Source organism: Ornithorhynchus anatinus, chromosome 1, assembly GCF_004115215.2.
Source record: "Ornithorhynchus anatinus isolate Pmale09 chromosome 1, mOrnAna1.pri.v4, whole genome shotgun sequence".
NCBI lineage: Eukaryota > Metazoa > Chordata > Mammalia > Monotremata > Ornithorhynchidae > Ornithorhynchus > Ornithorhynchus anatinus.
Window position 1 is genome coordinate 109415136 of NC_041728.1, and position 24899 is coordinate 109440034.

General features: G+C 43.5%; 1 protein-coding gene across 1 annotated transcript in view; it reads left to right on the plus strand.

Annotated features, from left to right (window-relative positions):
- MED12L (mediator complex subunit 12L) overlaps positions 1-24899 on the plus strand; it is a 521479-nt gene that overhangs the window by 99005 nt on the left and 397575 nt on the right. Inside the window, exons 11-12 of the mRNA XM_039912671.1 lie at positions 19691-19822; positions 23488-23614. Of these exons, the coding sequence (XP_039768605.1) occupies positions 19691-19822; positions 23488-23614 (259 nt within the window). The remainder of the gene's footprint in view (positions 1-19690; positions 19823-23487; positions 23615-24899) is intronic.

A 24899-nucleotide genomic window follows, 5' to 3' on the forward strand; every position in this document is an offset into this window, starting at 1 on the left:
AGTAATTGAGGCACAGAGAAGTTAAGTGACTTGCTTAAGGTCACGGAGAAGACAAGTGGCAAAACTAGGATTAGAACCCAGGTCCTTCTGTCTCCCAGGCCCATGCTCTGTCTGTTAGGCCACACCGCTTCTGTGCATTGTTTAATTTAATGTTTAGCACTTGGTGAAGTTGAAATCACTCCTACATTGTTGGATCTGTCACCCTTAAAATGGGATTATCTGGCTCTAAACCTGGAGTCTTTGCAAATCTTTACATAATGCTTCTATCCTCAGGCCTATCAGGATTTGTTTGTAAGAGTTTGGACTCAGATGTTTTCCTGACTAATTTTTTAGTAAATTTCTCTTGTTTTGAAGCCATCTAAGGGGCTCTAGCTATTTGGGGGTTAGAAAGTTTGGCTTTTGAAAGATTATGGGCCCTTGGTTTCACATTCCTGCTCCCCCGTTTGCAGATGGGAGCTGCTGAACCTTCTAAATGCAAGGACTTTCTCAACAGAGGTCTGGAGGAAGTTCTAATCTCTCAAGCCGTTTCACTTCATTGTTTAAAGAGCCATTTTGGTAAACAGCCAGGTTTGTTCACTAATTGGAGAATTGATTTCTTCCCACCATAGTCCTAATGTGATTTTACAATTCCACTAATTAATAATAATAATAATGTTGGTATTTGTTAAGCGCTTACTATGTGCAGAGCACTGTTCTAAGCGCTGGGATAGATACAGGGTAATCAGGTTGTCTCACATGAGGCTCACAGTCTTAATCCCCATTTTACAGATGAGGTAACTGAGACACAGATAGGTTAAGTGACTTGCTTAGTCACATAGCTGACAAGTGGCAGAGTCGGGATTAGAACCCAGATTCTCCGACTCCCAAGGCTGTGCTCTTTCCACTGAGCCACGCTGCTTCTCCAGCGAATTACCGAAGGGATTGCAGCAAAGGGCCTATCCTACATCTATTTACACTTGGCTGGTCATTTATCTAATAGCTCAGTTTGTGTACAAATCTTTTTGTAAACTGTTTTAATATCCAGGCAAACTGTTTAATGAACTGGTGGCCCCAATATATTTTGTGTGTGTGTTTGTGTACATAATAATATAATAATCAAAATAATGATGCTCTTGGTATTAAGCACTGTGATAATCCCTGAGATAGTTGTAGGATAATGAGATCCGATACATTCTCTGCCCAACCGTGAGATTATAGTCTTGAGGGGAGAAAAATTGGCATTTATCCCCATTTTACAGAAGAAGAAACTGAGGCCCAGGGAAGTTAAGTGCTTCTGAAATGAAGCAGTGTGGCAAAGTGGATAGAGCATGGGCCTGGAAGTCAGAAGGAACTGAGTTCTAATTCTGACTCTACCACTTGTCTGCTGTGTAACCACGGGCAAGTCCTTCATTTCCCCAGACCTCAGTTTACTCATCTGAAAAATGGGTATTAAGTCTGTCAGCCCCATGTGGGACATGGACTCTGTCCAACCTGATTTTCTTGTATCCATCCCAGTGCTTAGTATAGTGCCTAGCACATAATAAGCACTTAACAGATGCCACAATTATTATTATTATCATTACTTACCTAAGGCCACACAGGCAAGTTTAGAGATGGGCCTAGAACCTGAGATTCCTGACTGTCAGATCCTTGCTATTTCCACTAGGCCATATCACCTCTGTTTATAGTGTTGTCTTCCATACTTTAAGATGCCATCGCCGAGGATGAAATTCATCCATGCACCTGCGGGTAACGGAAAAGGATGATGCAGAGCAAACCATTCCAGCCACATTGTATGCATGCATAAGTAAATATCTGTAGTGCTCTCAGCTTTGCCTAGTGGATAGAGCACCTGTCTAGGAGTCAGAGGACATGGGCTCTCATTCTGGCCCTTCCTCTTGTCTGCTATGTGACCTTGGGAAAGTGACCACTTTTCTGTGCCTCAGTTCCCTCATCTATAACATGGAGATAAAAACTATAAGCCCCATGTGGGACAGAGACTGTGTCCAACCTGATTATCCTGTATCTACCCTAGTGCTTGGAACAGTGCCTAACACATAGTAGGCACTTAAATACCACAGTCGTCATCATCATCATCATCATATTGGTTATTTGCAGTGGTAGGTACTGTTTTTGCCCTTGCTTCCTAATTTTATGAGCCTTAAGGAGTTTCTTCTCCAGGAGAGTCACTCTTTTCCTGATGCCAGTGTGCCACACTGGTTTCTCTCCTGCAGTGGACTCCCAGCTTTTAGCTGGGATATAACATTTTCTAAAGCTTTGATTTACTATACCCTTTAGTTATTTCCTCTGTCCTGCTTGCTTTGTTTCCCCATTTCAGTTCCTCAAAAAGCCCTTGCTGCCGTCCATTCTCCTCACATGTCCCGTGCTGCACAGCTGTGTGGTGGTGAGCCTAATTTTATTGCTAGGAGACTGACATTGGTCCAGGACTTCACCATTTTTGACCCCCATCTTGCCATTGGGTGTTACTTTGGCATTTTGGGCCACACTGTTACACCCAGACGTAGCAACATTTTCAAATAGGATGATCTTTTAATGTAGAGTTAAACCTACAGGCCTACAAAGATGCTATGTCTCCTTGCTAGTAAATTCATGCAGCAGTTTTCTCCAGGAGTTACTGAAAGCGATGAAGCAACCATGCTTACGGAAAATTGCCCTGAAATAAAGAAGCAGCATGGCCTAGTGGATAGAGCACAGGCCTGGGAGTCAGAAAGACTTGGGTTCTAATCCTGGCTCTGCCACGTCTGTTGTTTGACCTTGGGCAAGTCACTTAAGTTCTTTTTGCCACAGTTAAAATGGAGATTAAGCTTGTGAGCCCCAGGTGGGACAGGGACTGTGTCCAACCTGATTATCTATCCCAAGCTAGTACAGTGCCTGGCACCCCTGAAGCCCACTGCCACAGTATTTACAGATCGCAAATCATTTCTATAATAATAGTAGTATTTAAGTGTTTACTATGTGCCACGCACTGTATTAAGCACTGGGGTAGATACAACATAATAAGGTCCTACATGGGGTTTACAGGCTAAGTAGGAAGAAAAACGGGTATCGAATCCCCATTTTGCAGAGGAGTGAATTGAAGCATAGAGAAGTTAAGTGACTTGCCCAAGGGCACACAGTAGGTAAATGGCGAAACCAGGATTAGAAACCATGTACTCCGACTCTCAGGTCCATGCAATTTTCATGAGGCCACGCTCCTTATGTTTATTGTTTATTTAGTGTTTAATATTTATTGAATGCATCCTGGTAGAGTGATTCTACTAGGCACTTGGGAAACACAGAATAAAGAAGTGACATGTTCCCTGCCTACTGTAATGGGTCAGATTTTACAACTAGAATAGTCAAAATAAATCAAACGTACAGTTGAATAAATATATATGCAAGAGCCCAGTAGATGGATATAACAGATTCTTTAGTGCTAGATTTGGATGATGGTTTTATGTTGCTTAGGGTGTTTGGAGACCAGCAGCTAGATGGATAGAGACCATAACAATGATAACAGAAGCACCGTTAGGTTACAGATTATGGCAGAAGACAGGACATTCTGGAGAAAATATAACCATAAGGTAGCTATGAATCGGAAATGACTCGAACGGCACTTAATAATAATAGGGTGTTGGGAAATTAATCTGTCAACTATTCTTGCAGGAGGGAAGATTTTAGGAAGGCTTTGATTGTGGGGAGAGCTGTGGTCTGTCAGGTTTGGAAAAGGAGGAAGTTCCAACTTGGAGTAACAGCACGAGTAAGAGTAGAAAGCAAAGTACAGATCGAAGACTGACTTAGAGGGAATGATGAAAGCGTGTTGGGGAATAGTGGATGGAGTGCACATATATAGATATGAAGGATTGCAGAGGAGAGAAGTTGGGACTAGAGAGGTAGATTTGGGAATCATTCACTATGTCATTAAATGCTTAGTACAGTGCTTTGCACACAGCGTTGAATAAATATGATTGAATAAATTAGCAAAGAGATGGGAGCAGTTGAGCTACCTAGGGGATTGAGTTTATTTCGACAAGAAAAGGGGACCCAGGTCAGATCCTGAGGAATAACTACAGGTAGGGTGTGGGAAGGCAGAAGAAGAGACAGTGACAGATTGAGAATAACAATAATGATAGTGAAAGTATTTGTTAAGCACCTACTATGTGCCAAGCACTACTGGGATAGATACAAGATAGGTCCTGCATAGGGAGTCTCAATCTAAGTAGGAGGGAGAACAGCATCGAATCCCCATTTTGCAGATGAAACACAGAGTAGTTGTGACTTGCCCAAGATTACACAGCAGACAAGTGACAGAACTGAGATTAGAACCCAGGCCCTCTGACTCACAGGCCTGTGCTCTTTCCACGAGGTCACTCTGCTTCTCAAAGAGGTAAGAGGAGAACCCGGAGACGGAACTGCATCAATGAAAGCAGAAGGGAGCAGTCCCCAGTGTGGAAGGCAGCTGAGAGGTCAAGGTGATTTGTGACGGAGTAGAGTCCGATAGATTTGGCAAGGGAGGAGGGTGTTGGAGACTTTGGAGAGCGCAGGCTCAGTGTAATGAAAAGGATGGAATTAGAGCTGTAGGTCAAGAAGGAAGTTGGAGGAGAGGGATTGGAGATGGCAGGTAAATACAATCCATTTGACAGGTTGGCCAGAAATAGGAGGGAGATGGAGTGATAGCTGGATGGCGCAGATTGGCTCCAGAGAAGGTTTTCTTAAGACAGCAGAGGCGTGATATGTTTGAAGGCAGAGAGGAAGGCTCCATCAGAGAGTGAGGGGTCAAGTGGTAGTAGTCATACTATTTATTAAGTGTTTACTGCATGCAGAGCACTCTACTAAGAGCTAGAAAAAGTTCTTTTTTATCTTTTATGGCATTTGTTATGCACTTACTATGTGCCGGGCACTTTACTAACCGCTAGGATAGATACAAGATAATCATGTTGGACACAGTCCATGTCCCATATGGGGCTCAGTTTTAATCCTTATTTTACAGATAAGGTCACTGAGGCACAGGGAAGTTAAGATATACAGCAAGTAAGTGGCAGAGCTGGGATTAGGACCCAGGTCCTTCTGACTCCCAGACCTGTGCTATATCCATTATGCCTCACCACTTCTCCATTTTTTCTCTGCAGTCTAGTACTTCTTCCTGACTTCAGGATATCTATGCCTCAACATGTCAATTTTCTCATTTTCCTTTCCAAAGCGTCTTCTCCCCCTGATCTGATCTACATGCCACCATCATCCTCCCTGTCTCACTAGTCCCAATCATTGTATTATCCTTGACTTATCCCTTTCAGTCAACCTACATATTTAGTCACCAAATCCTGGCAATTTTATGGTCAGAACACCTCCAGAATCCACCCCTTCCTCTCCATCCAAGTTGTTAACTTTCTGGTTCAAGTAGTTGTCATAATGATTTCTGCAGCAGCCTTTCTTCACTCTATTGCCCATATCACTTTTCTAAAAATACTCTGCGCACATCTCCCCACCTGTCAAAAACCCTTCAATGGTTGACCATCCATCTCTGTATTCTGCAGAAGCTCCTCACCATTGGCTTGGAGACACTCAATCAGCTTTCTCCTCACTACGTATTCTTCCTCTTCTCCCACTACAACCCAGCCCACACAATTTGCTCCTCTAGCACCAACCGACTCCCTGTGCCTCATTATATTCTCTCTCACCATGGACCACTTGTTCTCCTCCTTCCTCGGCCTGGAACTTCTTCTTCCTTTATATCCAACAGACCACGACCCTCTCCGTTTTCAGAGCCGAATTAAAAATCACATTTCCAGGAAGACTTCCCTACCTAATCTATCACCTCCCCACCTCATTTTTCCCTCTCCAGCATCACCTATACATCTGAGCCCATATCTCCTAAGCAGCATGGCCTAATGGAAAAACCACGGTTGTGGGAGACAGAGGACTTGAGTTGTAATACTGGCTCTGCAACTTGCCTGCTGGGTGACCTTGGGCAAGTCACTTCTTAATTTTCTGCCATAGCATGTTGTTTCTACTCATTTGGACTAGACCACAGTTAATAAGAGATTATTCTTCTGACAACTTGAATCTGTTTTGTGTTTTTGGAAGAAAGTGCTTGAGTGTGCACACTCTTTGAGTTGGAGCGAGTGAGTGCTAGTCTGTGTTTTCCATAATGTCAGGTCTTGCAAGAACACAACCCTTACATTATAGGAGACTGCCTGTAAGTGTTATAAAATTAAGCAGCTTCAGCATATTGAGCTTTGTCAAGAAATGAAAAATATGCTTCTGGGTTTTAAATTTAAAAACCCTCTTGCTCACATCCTGCTTCTGGTCTGAAACGCCCTCCTTCTTCATGTCCGGCAGATGATCACTTTCCTCATCTTCAGAGGCTTAAGCCTGTGTTTTCTCTTCTTCCACTGCCTTGTGCATCGCCAGTAAACTTGGCTTTGCTCCCTTTATTCACCCTTCCCTCAGTTCCACAGCACTTATGTACATATCTGTAATTTATTTATGTTATCGTCTGTATCCCCCTCTAATCTTTAAGCCCATAGGGGCAGAGAATATGTCTATCAACTCTGTTATATTGTGCTCTCCCCAGCACTTAGTGCAGTGATGTGCATACAGTAAGTGCTCAAATATGGTTGACTGGTTTTATTAAAAATAGAATCCAATTGGTGCTAACAGCCACTTTATGACAAAAACTTTATCTGGCAAATTTAGGAAATAGAAGGTGTTTAGTCAAAGATTCCTGTTAAAGAGAAGCAGCATGGCCTAGTGGATAGTGGGTGAGCCCTGGTTCTCATCCCGGCTCCACCACTTGTCTGCTATATGGCCTTGGGCAAGTCATTTCACTTCTCTATGCCTCAGTTACCCCATCTGTAAAATCATTTCACTTCTCTGTGCCTCAGTTACCCCATCTGTAAAATGAGGATTAAGACTGTGACCCTCATGTGGGACATGTATTATGTTCAGCCTGATTATTTTCTATTTAGCCAGTGCTTAGTACAGTATCTGGCACATAGTAAGCAGATAACAAATGCCATTAATCAAACAAACAAAAACCCCCCCCAAACTGGGCTGTCTTGGAGATCTCACTGAGGACCCCTTGGAGGTACTTTAGAGTCTGCTTGCCTGCCTCACCAGCTGTTTTCAGCATTGGCTATTGCTCAGGTCAGTACTAGCTCATCCAAGTAAAGGAGTGTCTCTAGATGGTGGAAAAACCTTTTAGAGTTTAAGATATATACAGAGATACTTTCAGAACCTCTGGATTTGTTAGGAATGATTTTAGGGTTCCAAAGCCTGACATTGAAGGCTCTAATTAGTACAGCTGTTGCACAGAAAGGTGTCAGAGATAAAAGATTAATTTTTGAATTGATTTAGACCAGCAGCCTGCTTAATTGATTTGTAATTAATGTCAGGAAGTGATGATTCACAGCTTCACCAGACATGAAGTTACTTTAATGTCAGGTGGCAGCAGTTTTTAGAGGGAGAAAATTGCACACTGTGCTTGTGAACCAGACTAAGATCGAATGTCTTTCTTCATATCAGATCCTCATCAGTGGTATTTATTGAGTGCTTTGCTGTTTGGGAGAGTACAGAGTTGGCAGATGCGATCTGTTGGTTGCCCACAAGGAGTTTACAATCTAGAAAAGGCTCACTTAAATTCACTTGTTTCTTTATTAAATACTGTAACCATTTATAATTTTCTTTTAACCATCTTTGACTTGGTTTTTATTTTTCGCATCTTCAGTATTTTTATAATGTTTCTCAATTTTGCTGTGATTATTCATTTTGTGTTCTCCTGGGACCAGGACTTGAGATGAAAATTACACATATGCAACACTTATAGCTCAATTCTCCTATAGAATGGGAGTAGTATTCTTCCACAGTCCTCTGTTGAGGAAAATTCACACTATAGGACACATGGCTGTGGATTCAGCTGTCCCGAATTCACGGGTTCTGACTCCACAAACACAAATGCTTTCTTCCTTCATTGCTGAATGCCGAATCCAAATAGGCTTGGGTCGTCAGACTAACATTCTCTACCAATGTTCTTCTCAAAACGTGATGAAAACATTTTATGGCTGAATTAGCTGTGGATATAAATATTGTTAAGTTGGTAGAGGTAAATAGCATCTCAGTCAATCAGTAATTTGCTTATTCATTCATTAATCATATTTATTGAGTGCTTACTGTGTGCAAAACACTGTGCCAAGTACTTGGGAGAGTATAGTACAGCAACAAACAGTCACATTCCCTGCCCACAATGAGCTTACAGTCCATATCTGTACTTTTGTACAGATATGTACATAAGTGATGAGGCTGCAGGTGGGGGGAAGGGCGATGAATAAAGAGAGCAGATCAGGATGATGCAGAAGAGAATGGGAAAAGAGGAAAGGGAGTCTTAGGGAAGGCCCCTTGGAGATGTGCCTTCAATAAAGCTTGGAACGGGGATAGTAATTGTCGGATTTGAGGAGGGAGGGAATTCCAGATTCCAGGACGTGGATGAAGGGTCGGCGGTGAGATAGGCAAAATCGAAATACAGTGAGAAGGTTAGCAATAGAGGATCAAAGTGTGCTTGTTAGGTTGTAGTAGGAGAATACCAAGGTGAGGTAGGAGGAGGCAAGGTAATTGAGTGCTTTAAAACCAAAGGTGAGACGTTTTTAGTATAAGAGAATTAGTAGACAAAAACCCTACTCTCAAGGAGTTTAGAATGTCGTTGAGGAGAAAGGCACTAAAGTAAGCTTCAGATGGGAGCAGCGATAAAGTTTAAGGATATTACGTAAATGGTGGTTGGAGAAGGTGAGTAACCAAGTGCTTTAGGTGATGGTGGAAATGCTGAAGTGGCAGTAATGGGGGAAATAGGGTGGGGTGATGTGAGAATAATCTGAGAACGCCTTTTGGAGGAGATGTGATTTTAGAAGGACTCTGAAAGTGGGGGGAGCAGAAGTCTGCCACATGTGAATGTGGAGGGATTTGCAGTCAGAAAGGAGGGCATTAGAAAGAGGTCGGTGGCTAAAGAGAGGAGAATGAACCACAGTGAACTTGAGAGGAGCAAAGCAGATGAAAAAATAAGTAGAGGGGAGAGAGTTTTAAAGCCAATGGTCAGAAGTTTCTGTTTGATATAGAGAGGAATAGGTAACCATTGGAGGATTTTGAGAATTCAAGAGAAGTCTGCAAAATGATGTTTTAGAAATCTGATCCAGGCAGCAGAATGAAGTATGGACTGGAGAGGGGAGAGGCTGGAGACAGGGAGGTCTGTAAGGAGACTGATGAATAACAGGGTGAGATATGATAAATGCTTGGACCAGCCTGTGGCAGTTTATACAGCAAGAAGGGGAGGAATCTGATGGTCTTGTGAAGAAAGATCTGATTTAATATGGAAAGTTGAAAATGTTGGAGTCAAGGGTTGCGTGTATGAGAGACAGGGAGCGGGTGGGGTTAACAATGAAGAGGAGTTTAGGGTTAGGTGAGAATTTGGGAGAGATGATGAGGCATTTACAATTCAGCAGGAGGTTGTGGAAGTTTCTTCTTCTGACTGTGGTGTAAATTGTCCACTTGAGTAAAAATGTTTTTTCCAAGATTTTTTTTTAAATGGTATTTTTCAAGGGCTTACTATGTGCCAGGCATTATACTAAGCGCAGGGATAGGTACAAAATAACAACACAGACCCTGTCTCATATGGGGCTCACAGTCTTAATCTCACTTTACAGTTGAGGTAACTGAGACACAGAGAAGTTAAGTGACTTGCCCAAGGTAATAAAGAAGACAAGTGATGGCGCCAGGGTTAGAATTCAGGTCATGTGACCTCCCAGACCTGTGCCTAAGGATTTGAAGATGATGCTTCACAGAGTCAGATTTTCATCCAAGTGTGCATGGGTGGGCTGCATGATTGACAGCCCTTTCTACGGTTTGTGCATATGGAGATTATCCCACCCAGCACTTGATATGTGACTGTGATTGTTTAGGATTTGTAGCTAAAGTCAGCATGTAAGTGCTTATTTTTACAAACCATAAACCTCTGGGAGAGTTTGAGGAGAGTTTGTGTTTCTTAAAGGAAGCCTCAGGGAGCCTTCCAGTTCATCCTTTCTTTGGTCTCCACAGACTGAAGGGAGATGGGAAAGGGCAAGATCACATGGCCTACCATTTTGATACTCACCAAGGGATGACCTTTGGAAGCCAACAGGGAACTGCTGAGGGGAAGTTAAATCATGTTATTAGAAACCAGCCAGAAATAAAGACAGTTTACAGAACAAAAGTTCAATATTCCCATGTCCAAAACTCATCCCCTGGCCTCCCCAAATCCTGTCCTCTTGTTGTTTTTTCTCATCACTGTAGACAACACCACTATTCTATCTCACAAGCCCTTAACCTTGGCATTATCCTCGACTCATATATTTTATGTTACCCACATATTTAATGCATCACCGCATCCTATTGGTTCTACTTTCACAACTTTGCTAAAATCCACCCTTTCCTCCCCATCCAAATTGCGACTCTGGTGATCCAAGTAAAGTATATCATTCCCTAACTACAGCGTCAGCCTCCTTGCTGACCTTCCTGCCTCCCCTTACTCCTGTCCATACTTCAGTCTGCTACCTGGATCATTTTTCTTAAAAATATATATATATATATATATGTATATCAGTCAGTTTTTCCCCACTCCTCAGGAGCCTCCATTGGTTTTTCATTCACCTCTGCGTCAAATGAACTCTTTGCCATTGGCTATAAAGCGTTCAGTCAGCTCACCCCCCATCTTTACCCACTGATTTCTTACTACAGTCATTCATTCATTCAATAGTATTTATTGAGCGCTTACTATGTGCAGAGCACTGTACTAAGCACTTGGAATGTACAATTTGGCAACAGAGACAATCCATGCCCAATGATGGGCTCATAGTCTAAACGGGGGAGAAAGATAACAAAGCAAAACAGAACAAAACAAAACAAGACAACATCATCAAGATAAATAGAATCAAGGAGATATACACCTTATTAACAAAATAAATAGGGTAATAATATATACAAATGAGCACAGTCCTGAGACGAGGGGAAGGGGGAAGAGCAGAGGGTGAGGGGAGGGGAAGGGGAGCAGAGGGAAAAGGGGGCTCAGTCTTGGAAGGGCTGCTGGAGGAGGTGAGCTCTCAGTAGGGCTTTGAAGAGGGGAAGAGAGTTAGTTTGGCAGATGTGAGGAGGGAGGGCATTCCAGGACAGCAGTAGGACGTGGGTCGGGGTCGATGGTGGGATAGGCATGAATGGGGGCCTGTGAGGAGGTGAGCGGCAGAAGAGCGTAGTATATGGGATGGGCAGTAGAAAGAGAAAAGGGAGGTGAGGTAGGAGGGGCCAAGGTGATGGAGAGCTTTGAAGCCAAGAGTGAGGAGTTTTTGTTTTGTGTGAAGGTTGATAGGCAACCACTAGAGGTTTTTGTGGAGGGGAGTGACATGCTCAGAGCATTTCCGTAAGAAGGTGATCCAGGCAGCGGAATGCAGAGTAGACTGGTGTGGGGAGTCCAGTTCAGTCTGCACACTTTGCTCCTCCATTGCCAACTTGTTCACTGTACCTTAGTCTTGTCTATTTTGCTTTTGACCCCTTGTCCATGTCCTCCCTCTGGCCTGGAACTTCCTTCCCCTTCATATATGATAGATCACCTCTCTCCCCACCTTCAAAACTTTATTAAAATTGCATCTCTAAGAGGCCTTTCCCGATTCAACCCTCATTAACCCTAATCCCTCTTCCTTCTACATCACCTATGCACTTGGATCTGTACCCTTTGAGCACTTGATATTCACCCCACTCTAAGCCCCACAGCACTTATGTACAGATCTATAATTTACTTGAATGTCTGTCTCCCCCTTTAGACTGTAAGCTTCTTGTGGGCATTGAATGTGTCCACCAACTCTGTTGTACTCTCTCAGGCATGTAGTATAGTGTTCTGAACACTGTAAGCACTCAATAAATAGCACTAACTGGTTTATTTTGTAAATAGCACACTGATACAAGTTTTTGGTTGTGTGAATTGAGTGCTGAATCTAGAGTTATTAGAATTTCACTGGAGGCTGCAACACAGTTCAGAGAGGTCCTTTGAGTGTCTGCCCTCTACTTGAAAATTTCCAAGCTAACATTCCCTTTCCGTATGTATTTATACTAGATTCAAGGAATTATTTGCCTGCAGTCCCAGGCTCAGGAATGGCTAAACTTCAGTATGCTTGTTATCACAGGCTGGGTAACTCCTCATTGTTCCCGAGAGAGAATTTTATCAGTCAAGACGTGCAACTATTCAGTAGCGATCAGTTCTACTCCTGTCTGCGTTTGGAATCACTGCATGAAAGTTCCAGTTGGAGATTGAAAATGAGGTTTTCTTGAGGGATTTCTCAAGATCGTATAGTTTTTCCGTTATTTTCAGACAATGACTTCTACATAAACCTAAACTAATTCTCCCTCTAGACCGTAAGCTTCTTGTTGTCAGGGAACACGTCTACCAATATTGTATCGTACTCTCCCAAGCATGTAGTAAAGTGCTCTGTACATGTAAGCACACAATATCATTGATTGTGCTTGATCTTTCCTGGAAGGTTTAATGTGCTTTTCTGAGGCACTTCAGATTTGATACAGTCATAGCCTTTCTGTCAAAGTTTTAAAGATTATTTTTAAAAAAAACATGTGCCATAATTTGATTTTCGGAGTCCGCAGACTGCTGTAGTTATTTTTTACATTTTCAAGAAAAATTGACAATGCTTAGTGTTTTTCCTTTTATTTGGAGCGAAATAAATTTTTGCAAAAGTGAAATTGGGAAATGCTGCTGTACAGATCAGGTCCTTCCAAGAAAAGTTTTAGCTGAGTGTTGAAACGGATCATTGGCTTAACTGAGAGTATTAGGGCGGAGTTGATGTCCTTGTCAGTGTCTTTCCCTGGCTCTACCTCTACCTTCCACTTTCTAATTGTGCATCTCCTTCTGTTCTCCATCTGTAGCCACTTCCTGGGGAAGTGCATGTGTTTTCATAGCTTCAACTACCACCCCTATGCGGATGACTCTAAAATCTCACTAACCCTCAGTGCTCGCGCTCTCTCTCTCTCCCCCCTCCTTCTCTTTCCCCCTCTCTCTCTCTCGCCCCCCCCACCTTCCACAATCTCCTCCTGCCTCCAGGATATGTCTACCTTGATGTTCCATCAGCATGTCAAGTTCATCATATCTAAATTTGTATTTCTCATCTTTCCCCATCTCTCCAAGCCCGTAACCTTGGTGTTATCCTTGACTCCTCTCTCATTCAACCCACTTCAACCTATCATTAATTCAACCCTCGCAATATCATTAAAATTCGCCCTTTTCTCTTCATCCAAAGTACTACCACATTAATCCAAGCTCACTGGATCATCCTCCTTGCTGCCTTGTGCCTCCTGTCTCTCCACATTCCAGACCATACTTCAATCTGCTGCCCGGATCCTTTTTCTACAAAAACATTCAGTCCATTTTTCCCCACTTAAGAACCTCCAGTAGTTGCCCAAACAGAAACTCGTTACCATCAACTATAAAGCACTCACTTACCTTTCTCCCTTCTACCTTACCTTGCTACTCTCCTACTACAACCCTGCACACTTCACTCCTCTAGTGCTAACCTTCTCACTCTACTTTGATCTCATCTATCTTGACACTGACCTCTCACCCACATCCTGCCTCTGGGTTGGAACACCCTCCCTTTTTGGAGCTGAAAGACAATCACTCTCTCCTCCCCCACCCCCTACTCTGCCCCAAAACCCTTATTGAAGGCACATCACCTCCAAAAGACCTTTCGTGACTAAGCCCTCATTTTCTCTTTTCCCACTCCCTTCTATGTCACCCAGTCCCACAGTACTTAAAATAAATTATATCCGTAATTTATTTATACTAATGTCTGTCTCCCCCTCTAGACTGTAAGCTCACTGTGGCAGGGAATGTTTCTGCTATATTGTTGTGTTTTACTCTCCCAAGTGCTTAGTTCAGGGCTCTTACATTGTAAGTGCTCAATAGATAGGATTGATTCCTCCCAAATTCTCCCTTCTGACTCATCACTGTTGATAAATCCAATCTCATCCCCGTTTCTCTAGCCTGCAGCCCTGGCATTATCCTTGACTCCTCTCTGTTTCATATTTCTCTCCCTCTCTCTCACTTCGTCTCTCTCCTCCTTCCTTTCCTATTCTCCCTTCTTTCTGCTTCACCTCTGCACTTGGATCTGTATCCTTTAAGCACTTGATATTTACCCCACCCTCAGCCCCACAGAGCTTATGTACAGATCTGTAATTTATCTCTTTTAATGACTGCTCCCCCACTAGACTGTGTGCTCCTTTGTAGGCAGGGAATGTGTCTACCAACTCTGTTGTATTATACTCACCCAAGCACTTAGTACAGTGCTCTGTACATAGTAAGGGGTCAAGAATGGCATTTGGCATTTCTTGACTGAACCCTTACTCTGTGCAGAACACTCTACTAAGCCCTTGAGATAGCACAACACAAAAGGGTAGGTAGGAGTTTACAGATTTGAGGGGGAGACAGACATTAAAATAAATTACAGATGGATATGCCCTAAGTGCTGTGGAGCTGGGGGAGGGGTGAATAGCCAAGTGCTTAAGGGGGACAGACCCAAGTGAATAGGTGACACAGAAGAGAGGGCGAAAACAGGGAGGGAAATGAGGGTTTACCTGGGAAAAGCTTTGGAGGAGATTTGATTTCCTTAGGACTTTGAAGATGGGGAAGGAGGTGGTCTGTCAGGAAGAGGGAGGGAGTTGCAGAAGGAAAACATGAGCATGTAATTGGCTGCAAAAAAGATGAGGTTGAAGTACAGTGAGAAAGGGTTAGAGGAGTGAAGTGTATCTGTTTGGATGCAGTAAGAAATTAGCAAGGTAAGATAATGTTGGTATTTGTTTGTTAAGCGCTTACTATGTGCAGAGCACTGTTCTAAGCGCTGGGGTAGATACAGGTAATCAGGATGTCCCACGTGAGGCTCACCTTCTTAATCCCCATTTTACAGATGAGGTAACTGAGGCACAAAGAAGTGAAGTGACTTGCCCACAGTCACACAGCTGACAAGGGGCAGAGCTGGGATTCGAACCCACAACCTCTGACTCCCAAGCCCGGGCTCTTTCCACTGAGCCATGCTGCTTCTAGGAGGGGAGAGAGGAGTTGAGTGCTTTAAAACCAGTAGTAAGAAATTTCTGTTTTGATGTGAAAGTGGATGGGCAACTATTGGAGGTTTTTGAAGAGAGGGGAGACATGAACATAGTGCTTTTCTAGAAAAATGATTCAGGCAGCAGAGTGAAGTACGTATGGACTGGAGAGGGGAGAGAGAGGAGGCAAGGAGGTGAGCAAGGAAGTTGATGCAGTAGTCAAGGTGGGAATTAACTGCTTGGACCAGTGTGGTAGCAGTTGAAGTTGGGAGTCAGAGGTCGTGGGTTCTAATCCCGGCTCTACCACTTGTCAGCTGTGTGACTTTGGGCAAGTCACTTAACTTCTCTGGGCCTCAGTTACCTCATCTGTAAAATGGGGATGAAGACTGTGAGCACCGTGAGGGACAACCTGATCACCTTGTATCCCCCCAGTGCTTTGCACATAGTAAGTGTTTAACAAATACCAACATAATTATTATTAGAAGTGCTGAGAAGGTAGAGCCAACAGGATTTGGTGACAGACTGAATATGTGAGTTGAATAAGGGAGATGAGTCTAAGATAATGCCAAACTTATGGGGTTGTGAGACAGGGAGAATGGAGGTGCTATCTTCAGGGGAAGCAGCGTGGCTCAGTGGAAAGAGCCTGGGCTTCGGAGTCAGAGGTCATGGGTTCTTCTCCCGGCTCTGCCACTTGTCAGCTGTGTGACTGTGGGCAAGTCACTTGACTTCTCTGTGCCTCAGTTACCTCATCTGTAAAATGGGGATTAACTGTGAGCCTCACGTGAGACAACCTGATTACCCTGTATCTACCCCAGTGCTTAGAACAGTGCCCTGCACATAGTAAGCACTTAACAAATACCAACATTATTAATAGGAAAATCTTGGGGAGGACAGTGTTTGCATGGGAAGACAAAGAGTTTGGTTTTAGACATGTTAGGTTTCAAGTGTTGACAGGATGTCCAAGTAGAGATGTCAAGAGGGCAGAATAAAATGTGAAACTGGAGAGAGGAGATGTCAGGGCTGGAAAGGTAGATCTGGGTTTTTGTGTGAGTAGAGACTGAGATTGAAGTTGTGGAAGCAAATGAGTTCTCCAAAGGAGTGGGTATTAGAAGGGGACCCAAAACTGAGCCTTGAGGGACTCCCATAGTTAGGGGGTGGAGACAGAAAAGGAGCCTGCTAAAGAGACTGATCGACCACAGATATAAGAGGAGATCCAGGAGGGGACCTGGGATCTAAGCCCGGCTCTGCCACTTGTCTGATGTGTGACCTTATACAAGTCACTTCATTTCTCTGTGCTTCCACTTCCTCATCTGTAAAATGGGGTAAGGTTAAGATAGGAGGGGAGAGAGCCGATTAAGTGCTTTAAAACCAGTAGTAAGAAATTTCTGTAAGATTGTGAGCTCTAAGTGGGATAGGGACTGTGTCCAACCTGCTTATCTTGTATCTACTCCAGCGCTTAGTACAGTGCCTGACACAATGGTAAGCGCTTAAAAAATGCCATAAAAAAAAGAATGTCAGTGAAGCCAAGGTTAGATAATGTTTCCAGGGCAAGGAGGCTATTTACATTGTCTCATCATTCTGCATACGCCTCTCCACTTCTCAGAAACCTCTAATGGCTTCCCATTGCTTGTACACCCAGGAGAAACTCCTGATCATTGGCTTGCACACAGATTGAGACCATGACCACCTTGTGGGACTGGGACTGGGACTGTGTCCAACCTGATTTGCTCATATCCACCCCGGCTCCTCAGTATAGTGCTTGGCACATAGTAAGTGCTTAACAAATACCAGAATTATTATTATTACTTATTCCCGTTCTACTCCCACTGCACTCCTGCTTGCATGCTTGGCTTTTCTTAAACCAGCCACTCTGTCTTGCCTAATTTTTCTTGCTATTGATTGTTTGCCTTCCCATCCTTCTCGAACTCCTTCCCCCTCCATATACATCAGGCTACTGGTCCTCCATCTCCAAAACCTTCCTGAAATCACATCTCCTCCAGGAAACCTTCCCTGATGAATCTCTGTCCTCCCCATCTACTACCAGCCACATCAGCACTTCTGCATCACCTAAGCAGTCAGTCATATTTATTGAGCACTTATTGGGGGGCAAAATACTGTACTAAACGCTTGGGGGAGTACAATATAACAATATGAGACACATTTACCTGCCCACAATGAGCTTACAGTGTACATGGAGAGACAGACATTAAATAAATTACAGATATGTACATAAGTGCTGTGGCACAGGGAGGGGGATGAATAAAGGGAGCAAGTCAGAGTGGCTCAGAAGGGAATGGAAGAAAAGGAAAAGAGGGTTTAGGGAAGGCCTCTTGGAGGAGATGTGCCTTCAAGTAAGGCTTTGAATAATAATAATAATGTTGGTATTTATTAAGCACTTACTATATACAGAGCACTGTTCTAAGCGCTGGGGTATACAGGGTAATCAGGTTGTCCCACATGAGGCTCACAATCTTAACAGGGAGAGTAATCGTCTGTCAGATGTAAGGAGGGAAGGCATTCCAGGCCAGAGGCAGGGCATGGGCAGGAGGACGATGGCGAGATAGTCAAGCACTGGGTATTCATCCCTTCCCCCTCCCTACCCCCACCCTCCAGTGGTACTTTTATATAAATCTTTGAACTTCAGTTCCTTCCCCCTATCTTCTCCTCCTCTAGGCTATAATATCCTTCAAGGCAGGGATTAAATCTGTTGACCCTGTTATACTCTCCCAAGTGCCTAGAGTAATGCTCCATACAGAGGAAGTCCTCTACAGTTCCTATTGATTGGTCGATTCAACTTTTGTATATTTCAAAGGAAAATACTCCGTCTGTTTTTAGTTTACTTCAACAAGGCCGTGTTGTCAAGTGATTCAAATATAAAAACAACCTGATGGCCAGAGACTCTTGAGAATCTGCCATGGATTACAGGAAGCCTTCTGGTGCCACGTGTAAATGAGCTTAAAATTCCCAAAAAGGATTGAGTTTGGGGCCAAACACCAACCAGGAAAGTTGAAAACAAGCCCTCAGCCTGCCAAGATGTGGTCTGAGTTCAGTGGTGTGGCCTGTTTTGGCTTTCTGAAGATTACATGGGACTAAGGAGCCATTTAGTTCCTCTGCCAGTTTACATTGCTCTTTCCGAACTGGCGCTATACAAGAAGACTGACACTTGTTTTGAAATTTAACAATGTGTTCAGTAAGTGCTCAAACAGTATTTTGTACTATGCTCCCCCCAATCTGTAGTGCTAGGGAGAAAAAAGTTATCTGTGGTCCTTATAATAGTAATAATAATAGTAATAACTGTGGTATTTCTTAGTGCTAATTATGTACCAAGCACTGTTTTAAGTGATGGGATAGGTACAAAGCAATCAGGTTGGCCATAGTCCCTGTCCTACCTGGGGATCACAATCTTAATCCCCATTTTACAGATGAGGTAATTGAGGCATAGAGAAGTGAAATGACTTGCCCACGGTCACACAGCAGACATGTGGGAGGAGCCGGGTTTAGAAACCACAGCATTTGACTCTCAGGCCCAAGCTCTTTCTACTAGACTATACTGCTTTCCTAGCCATTATATATCCCAGTTGAACAATTCATTCATTCAGTCGTATTTATTGAGCACTTACTGTGTGCAGAGCACTGTACAAAGCGCTTGGGAGAGAACAGTACAACGATAAACAGGACGCATTCCCTGCCCATGAGGATCTCACAATCTCCCATTGAGGCAGTTGATGCCCAGTCGTTCAACTGCAGAATAGAAACAGTGTGGCCTAGTGGGAATAGCTCAAGTCTGGGTATCCAAACCTTGATTCCAGACCTGACTCCTCCAATTGCCTGCTGTGTGATCATGGACAAGTCACTTAAGTTGGCTGCGTTTTAGTGTTCTCATCTGTAAAATGGAAATTACTTTATCTCTGTCTTACTTGGGCCGTGAGTCAGGGACAAGAGCTGTCTCCAAAATGTCTCTATTGTATCTGTGCTACAGTGCTTAGCACATAATAATTTAACAAATACCATGTTACTCTTGTTAAAATTACCATGATTATTATTGATATTAGAGCTAGTGCTAGAATGAAAGAGCATTAACAGTCCCTATGAAGAAGAAGACCGGTGGAAAAGTCAGAGTATATAGCAACCACAGACAGACTCCTTTAGTTCAGATTTGGAAATTAGTTTACCTGGGATAATTTTACTTTTGCAAGGCGTGGGAATATGTACTTTAAAAAAAATAGGAAAAAAAGTAAATGTCATTGCTTGCTCTCTAATTCTTGTTTTGTGACCATGTTCAGGTAACTCTGCACACTTTCACACTTTTATGAAAACAGCATGGCCTAATGGCAAGAATACAAGCTTGGGAGCAAGAAGACATGGGTTCTAGTCCCGGATCCGCCACTTGTCTGCTGTGTGACCTTGGACAAGTTACTTCACTTCTCGTGTCTGTTCCCTCATCTGTAAAATGGGGATTAAGACTGTGTCTCATGTGGGACAGGGACTGTATCCAAGCTGATTACCTTGTATCTACACTAGCACTTTGAACAGTTCTTGGCACACAGAGCTTAACAGATTCCATTGTTATTATCATTACTATTATTATATTGCTTAGGTTGCCCCCAATGATGAAGCAGTGGTGACTTTGCTGTGCGAATGGGCCGTGAGCTGCAAGAGATCCGGAAAACACAGAGCGATGGCTGTGGCTAAACTTTTGGAGAAGCGGCAAGCTGAAATTGAGGCTGATGTAAGTTCAGTTTTCTTCTAGGTGGTGAGCAGTGCTTTAGAAATGGCTTTTAGCTTGGGATTTGGGACCCTTATTTGGTTCCTTTTTAGTGTATTATAAATAGGTTTTGTGTAGCTCTATGCTCGCAGTGTAGACTGTAAGCCTGCTGCGGGCAGGGAATGTGATTGTTTATTGTTATATTGTACTCTCCCAAGCATTTAGTACTGTGCTTTGCACACAGTAAGTGCTCAATAAATATGATTGACTGGCTGACTGCCTTTTTTTTTTTAATCCAGGAAGGTAAGGGTTCCAGTGCAGTGCTGGCTCAGTCACATTGCTACTCAGATGAGAGTGCTCTAGTGTTTGGCTTTATTGGCCATTAGTCATAGCATAGATTAATGAGGTTGGTTCTGTACATTTCATTCACTCACCCTACACACACTTCCACGTAGATTTACCTGGGATAACTTTACTTTTGCATACGCATACACAGGCCTCTGGCCTGGAATGCCCTCCCTCTTCGTATCTGACAGACAACTACTCTCCCCACTTTCCATGCCTTATGGAGGGCACATTTCCTGCAAGAGGCCTTCCCTGACTAACCCCTGATTTCCTCTATCATACTGTACTCTCCCAAGCACTAAATCTGCACACAGTTAACCCACAATAAATATGATTGGTGAAAAGACAAAGGAGAAAGAAGACATAGGAAGACAAAGAGAAAGTGAAACAGACACTCAGATTTTAGAAAAACAGTAAGACATAGGAGATTGGCATTCTTTTCTTGAGATGGTGCCAACCATTTCTGTCAATTGGGGAGAATTACCTGTTGGTTTTCTAGCCTCAGGTGAACCAACCAAGTTTTACCAACACAGAGGTATGTAGAGGGAAAAGAGAAGTTCTCTGCTTCATAAATACCATATGAGCTTCTAGGATGTAGTCCCGTTTTTCAAAGCGGAGTCTCTTCTCAGACATAATGTCTGGATGTTGGAGTTCGGAGACGGTAGTCTGTACCCTGACCCCATGCTTACTCAGTCATAGAATTTGGAGCGACGCAACCTCTGATCCCAGGCTTGAGGTTGCCCCCAAGGGTCTGGTCTTCTCGTCACTGACTTCTGGTCTGGCTGAGCCAAAGTCACACCATGGAAGTGATCCTGTGGAACTTCCTATTGTGATGACTTGAGGCCAGAGTCACCGGCAGAACCTGCATTGGAAAGAGACCTCATCCAGGGGAGAAATCTCAGGAAAGCTGCAGGAGGGAAAGGGGATAAGAGGATAAGGGAAAGGGGATAAGAGGATAAGGGAAAGGGGATAAGAGGATACCTTATCACTTGGCATTTTAGTGAATATCATTTCTGTCATCTGGAGGGAAATAGAACAGTCGACTGTTTCTGGATGGACCCTGAGAGGTTTCAGAGCCCTCCTCTTACTGCAGAGATCTCAGATGTCGTGTGCCCTCACATGGAAGGCTCAACTGAGTAGCTGTGAGAGTGACCTTGAGACCACCTCCTCCTCACACTTTCCCCCAAAGGGTGTGTGGGTGAGGGCTTTTGGAGCAGGGAGGGCATGACATAGCATGACCACCGCTCCCAACAAATTACCCTGACCCAAGGCCTCACATTTTAGGAGTTCCCACCCTTCCTTTCTCCAACAGCAGAACATAGTGTGAAAGAACAACCACTGAGGGATCAAACAGGCAAATGTTTCATGGATTTGTGCTTGGGAGGTGGGGATTAAAAGGAACAGAAGTTACTGCACCAATAGAAGTTGTGCTCCTCTCCCTTTCTTTAACTCCCTTTTCCTCCTCTCATTCCTCCCCTTCTTCCTTTTTCTCTTTCTTCTCCTCCTCTTTCTTGTCAGCCTTCTCCTCTTCATCTTTCTCATCGTCTTCCTCCTCATCCTCTTCCTCTTTTTCTTCCTCCTCTTCTCCTCTTTTTTTCCTCCTCATCCTTCTCAACTTTTCCTTTTTCTCTTTCTCCTCCTCTTCCTCCTCCCCCCGACCCCAAATGCAGAAATAGGGGGCCTTGGACTGGCCTACACGTTCTGGGTCCTTGAGGCCAGCACTAAATGCTGGTGCTATAAATGGGGAAGGGTTGGTAGGCTAGTGGTAGAGTGCCTCTTACAACCTCACAGAGCTGAACCTTCCTGTCAAAATGTAGAATTCTTTAATTTATAGTAAGATTTCCTACCTCCATTCAGTGCCTCAGAAATGTCCTAAATGTTTGTGCATGATAAAGCTAGAAACAAACAAACCTAGAAACAAAGCTAGAACCGTCTAGAAAACAAAGTTACTTCTTGTAGGAAGCAGGCTGTAAGGGCATCTCTTAAACGTTTCTCAATAAAAACAAAGTTGTGGTGGCACAATGCAAACTTTTACATTGATACTGGGTCAACTCCATTCAGCAAAATTTAGGGGGAGCCTCCAGGGTGCAGAGCACTGTGCTGGGCTCTAGGAAGAGTATATTACAATTAAATCCCCCAAATAAGAGAAGTTATTGGAAATGCTCCTCTCCCTCCCTTCCCCTGACCCTCTGCTCTTCCCCCTTCCTCTCCCCTCAGCACTGTGCTCATTTGTATATATTATTTGTATAAATTATTTATTACCCTATTTATTTTAATGAGGTGTACATCCCCTTGATTCTGTTTATCTTGATGATGTTGTCTTGTTTTTGTTTTGTTCTATTTTGTTTTGCAGTCTGTCTCCCCCGTTTAGACTGTGAGCCCATCATTGGGCAGGGATTGTCGCTAAGCTGTTGCTGAATTGTACATTCCAAGCGCTTAGTACAGTGCTCTGCACATAGTAGCACTTGGTAAATACTATTGAATGAATGAATGAATGAAAATGTAGATCAGGATTCGTAAATCAAATAGCCAGTTGGTTCTGGGACAGCCTGGCCTTAAGTTGCTTATTACTGCCAGAGTTTTATGGTAGCTGGTTCACAGGTTACTTTTCAGTTATTGGTTAATGGATATTGGGATTATTGGAGTTGTGGGGTTACATTGGTGTTGCTTCCCCAATCATTTAGACAACAGGTTGTTCACTCTCCTGCTGCAGGTAGCCTTTGAGTGAATTAGTCAGGAGATCATATTTATTGAGCGCTTACTATTGGCAGATCACGGTACTAAGCGCTTGGGAGAGAGCAACAAAGCAATCAACAGAGACATTCCCTGCCCACAGTGAACTTACTGTCTAGAGAGGGAGACAGACATTAAATAAATTACAGATCAGTGCACAAGTGCTGGGAGAGGGGGATGAATAAAAGGAGCAAGTCAGGTCAGTATAGAAGGTAGTGGGAAAAGAGGAAAGCAGGAGTTAGTCAGGAAAGGCCTCTTGGAGGAGATGTACCTTCAATAAAGTTTTGAGGAGCCAGGGTTGGGGAGTAATTGTGTGTTGGATATGAGGAGGGAAGGTGTTTCAGGCCAGAGGCAGGATGTGAGAGAGAGATTGGTGGCGAGGGAAACGAGATCGAGATACAGTGAGAAGGTTGGCATTAGAGGATGAAATGTCTGGGTGGGTTGTAGTAGGATAGTAGTGAGGTGAAGTAAGAGGTGGCAAGGCCAGTACATTCCTTTTCACTAGCTCCAGTTAGAACACACTCCTCTGGGAAGAAGAGTGCCCCCCGGCTATAATTTCACATTCCTCTTTTGCCAAAATTGCTCAGTGTTTGTTTATTTGTAACCTGCAGAGATGTGGTGAGTCAGAAGTCTTAGACGAAAAGGAATCTATTTCTTCAGCTTCCCTTGCCGGATCCAGCCTGCCGGTCTTTCAGAATGTGCTCCTCAGGTTTTTAGACACGCAGGCCCCATCACTGTGTAAGTATCTCTCTCTGGCTGCCTGCCAAATTGTTTGTTTTTGGTTTTTCTTGGACAGTAGTAATAATAATAGGGGTGTGTATTAAGTGCTCACTATATAACAAACACTGTAATAATGTTGGTATTTGTTAAGCGCTTACTATGTGCAGAGCACTGTTCTAAGCGCTGGGGCAGATACAGGGTAATCAGTTCGTCCTACGTGAGGCTCACAGATAATCCCCAATTTACAGATGAGGTAACTGAGGCACAGAGAAGTTAAGTGACTTGCCCACAGTCACACAGCTGACAAGTGGCAGAGCCGGGAGTCGAACCCATGACCTCTGATTCCGAAGCCCACGCTCTTTTCACTGAGCCACACTGCTTCTCCCACTGTGGTAAATACCAGACAGTCAGGTCAGATCCAGTTCCCATGGGCATCACAATCTATGAAGGAGGAAGAACAGATATTGAATCCCCATCTAACGGATGAGGAAGCTGAGGCACAGAGAAGTTGTCACACAACAAGCAGGTGCCCGAGTCAGTATTAGAATTCAAGTCTCTGACTTCCAGGCCCAAGCTTTTGCCAGTAAGCCAAGCTGCTTCTCCATACCATTGATTGGCTGAATGATTGATTTACCTTGTGTCTACCCCTACACTTAGAACAGTCCTTGGCACATAGTAAGCACTTAATAAATATTATTAATATTATTGAAAACTTATCCAGGTCTTTGAAGTTTATCCTATAAAATTCATCTTTCAGAGCCATTTTCCCCTTCTGTTTCTTGGATCACAGGCCTCAGGAGAATTCAGCTTTTTCTCTAAACTTCTCCTCTGCCCACCACTTATACCAAATCCAATCCAAGTCGCCATAGTCCTGCTCTTCAGGCTTTAGTAGTAATAACATCAATTGAGCCCCCATTGGGTCTAATGCATTCTGCTAAGCCCTTTGGAAGTGCAAAACAAGCACAAGACTGCTGATCCTGGGCTTGGGATGGGCCTCGCTTCTTCCTTTCCACAGACCGTGCAGATGATGCAACTGCCTCCAGAAAAGATAAGGGCTGCGCAAAAAAAAATAAGAATTCTGTTTGACTCCAAGCACGTCCAGACAGGAGTCCATTTAAAGCAAGGGAGACTTGATTAGGAATTATATTTAATGGATTATTACTCTGCTGGAAATGTCAATCAGTGGTATTTATTGAGCACTATGTGCAGAACCCTGTACTGAGTGCATTAGAGAGTACAAAATAATTAGCAGAAACATTCCCTGACCATAACACCTTTCTTTTTCCTTGTCTGAGCATCGTAC